Raw genomic sequence first — 3,338 nt, 5'->3', positions numbered from 1 at the left:
AAGTGTCAGATATATCACTATTATAAAGGTGGACTTTACGCTCGTTAAAAATAGGTTCAAAATTGTTTTGATACTATATTATAGGATAAACTTTAACCATAACTCAATCTTATAAAATCGATCGATGAGGTGAGGTTTACATCCACTTCTATATACAATAAATTGTCCTCATCTTTAATGAATGTGAGATCTTCAACAATAACAATCACAAGTATATATAAATTTTATTTTATGTTGATCAAAGCCTTATTAATTTTATAAAAGAGCTATTCAAATATTGTTAAAAAAGAGAATTCTTCAAATAATTATTTCTTAAAACTAAAACCAAGATCGTCGTCAAATCATTATAAGTACCATGATCACACATTTCTTAGTAAAAAAAATGTTTGTTTCGTTTTAGAACAATTCTTTAAACAATTATTCTTTTGTATAATAATCGTGACAAACACGACAACTAGGGAATACAAAAAGAGAAATATGCAAAGTGTACACGCATTCAACCACGGTAACCAAAATAAAAGTTAAGAACAAACAACGATAACTGAAAAAGATGCCAAAAAAAGAGTAAACGATATTTTCTCTTCTTTTTCTTTTTTTCTCATATTGTTAGAGGAAAAGTTATGATTCTCTAGAAATCATCTTCATCGTATCCAAGATCATCCTCAACGTTCTCTGCCACGTCATCAGCAATCTTGTCCTCCAGAAAATCAGCACCCTCTACGAGCGCGACTCCACCTAGAACCCCAGCGACCGCGCCCACAGCCAATCCGGTCCCCATCCCTCCAAACTTACTCTTTTTCTCTTCTTGAGCGGTCCCGTAGCTATAACTACTCCCTTGTCCATACGACGACGTTTGAGGCTATGCATACGACGTCGTTTGGGGCGCAGAATTATAATTATTATTATTATCCTGATGAGACGGGTAGCCATAGCCATGCGACGCAGGGGAATAATCCCTTGCACCTAAAGGAGGCGCGTAGTACGCATCCCGTGTACGATAGCCACCAGTTTCTCTTATAACGACATTAACGTCCACCTTCCCTTGGGGTCTTCCCGAGGGGCGCTTCAGTGCGAGAGTGCGGCTCACGCGCGCTCCGACTCCAACGTCTTCAAGGACTTCAACAACCTTCAGCCGAGCCGAGCCGATAAGCGGCTCGGTGTCCTCCTCGGAGCCGGCGTGAACCGCGTCGACGTGGAGAGAGAGATCCTCAAGAGGCTCGGGAGGAAGAGGAATAACCAGGGTTTGGTTCCACGTGGCTTCGGTGTCCCCGTCCTCGTCGACGGTCGTGGAGCACTTGTTCTTAGCGTCCACCCAAACGACGGCGTATGGGCGGTTCGCGCCGTGGCGCCAGTTCACGTTTTTCAAGCCACGCGCTGACGCGAGATTCACTTCAAGTTCGTAGTGGGAAGCCATGAGAGTGAGTGAGTTAGTGGAAATGGTAACTGAGAAAGAGAGTTTGTGGAAACACACGAAGCAACAATGCTGTGAGTTGTGTGGCTTTTATAGGTAAGTATTGAAGGGAAGTGTTTAGTGTTAACCCTTAGGTTTTAAGGCTAATAACATAACTGCCATTAAGCAAAGGTTTTCTAATATTGATCCTTAAATTATAATAATTATATCTCGTAAATTAATTTATTTGCTCGTTCAACATTTTAATAATTTTACTTTTGGTTGAAATTATTTAAAGTTAACCTTTTTATCTTCGTTATTAGTTTTATGTCATATCCCGTTATAAATTTTGTTTGCATAGTAAATTAGTATATATTTTGAGTTATATAAGTTTTTGATAATTTTGAAATTGATATAATAAAATTAGTGATTTGGATTTTTTTTAGTTTTTTTTTCTATGCCTAATGTTTGATAAAAATATTAATTTATTTTTTATAATAATTTATTATTTCTTAATTAACTGTATTGACATGTAATAATCATAGTTAGGTATTTATTACTAACATAACACATGACATCAACAAAATTAGCACTCCAACACTAAAAATTTAAAAGCAACACAATAATTGTTACGACACAGGATGCATATATTTATTAAATGTTAACTATCAAAACCATTAAGTTTTTTTTTTTTTGGAGTTACCAAAAACTTTATAATATTTATTACTAGAAAGAATATACTTTTATTCCTTATATTTTTATTAAATATGGTTAAAATTTCTTTACTTTGCCCTTATAAATTTGTTTTCAAACTTTAGAACATCTTGAAAGTTTTATGAAAGTAAAATATTTAAAATTAATTAATGCTATAACACTGTATGAAAGTCAAATTGCAAAGAAAAATAATCATAGTTTTATCGATTGAAAAGTTAAAAAAAAAAATAATAATAATATAAAAATATATATATAGAACAACAGCCAGACACAATTTGGATGTTGAAAATTTTTTTGCCACATAGAAATACACTGTTGATATTGAGAAAATTTAAATGAAAATACAAAAGTCTTTTTTTATAGAAAAGATGAAGTCATGAATTAACTATATACAAAAGATTTAATATCATCTTTAATATAAAAAATTTAAATATAAATTTGTGAGTATTTTTTTATATATTATTCATCTTAGTCAACTCTATTTATTTGGAATTCTTGATTCCACACTTGAATTTCTCACAATATTGTATTTATATTATAAAGAATACAAATAATTAATAGTCTCAAAAACACTTTTGAAGAGACCCAACAAAAATAAGCGAACAAAACTAACCAACATAGGCAAAAAACATTAAAGCTTGTAAACTCTACAAAATAAAATAGATAGCCTGAAATGAAGTTTAGTCTATCACTATTCTATTAGTTCATATATGGTGATTATGTCACAAATATGAGTAATTCGTCTTCACCCTACTTTTCCCACATGTGCACCAACTATTTGGAACATATTATGCAGAACTTTGACTTCCATGTCATACATATGTGTTTTACATTTTTGTGAATCCTTCATTAGCACAAAATTAACTTTCTATGTCAATTATTTGAGTCAAATTGCATCACTTTCAGATTTGATGTAAATGTTAGTGACATAAAAAATAAGTTATTACATCGATTTAACAACATACCTAAAAAACAAGTGTTTTTATGTTGTTTTAAGGAGAAAAAAATGAAAGTATTATCTTTACGACATCAAAAAATTTCAAGCATCATAACCTTTATCATTTCAAACCATTATTAAGTATTCTCAAACAAAAGATGGTAGTTTAACAATTGGAGACATTATGCACTCAACCAAGCGACAGTCACAACATAATCATGACAACAAAGTCCTCCTTTCACAACGTGGAGCAGGGACATTAAGGTACTTGAGCTGAGCGTGCTCAAGAGGATGTGC

At 32.6% G+C, this 3,338-nt stretch overlaps 1 protein-coding gene across 1 annotated transcript; it reads right to left on the bottom strand.

Moving 5' to 3' along the window:
• Positions 1-408: 408 nt before the first annotated feature.
• On the bottom strand, positions 409-1,465 carry LOC137837595 (protein SRC2). The gene is given in 1 exon segment (XM_068646624.1): positions 409-1,465. A coding segment is annotated over 1 exon segment (786 nt). The 5' UTR covers positions 1,415-1,465; the 3' UTR covers positions 409-628.
• Between the last annotated feature and the right edge of the window lie 1,873 nt (positions 1,466-3,338).

This window comes from Phaseolus vulgaris, chromosome 4 (assembly GCF_000499845.2).
Source record: "Phaseolus vulgaris cultivar G19833 chromosome 4, P. vulgaris v2.0, whole genome shotgun sequence".
In the NCBI taxonomy this organism is placed as follows: domain Eukaryota; kingdom Viridiplantae; phylum Streptophyta; class Magnoliopsida; order Fabales; family Fabaceae; genus Phaseolus; species Phaseolus vulgaris.
Note: the sequence above shows the minus strand (reverse complement) of the source record. Positions and strands in the feature narration are given on the sequence as shown.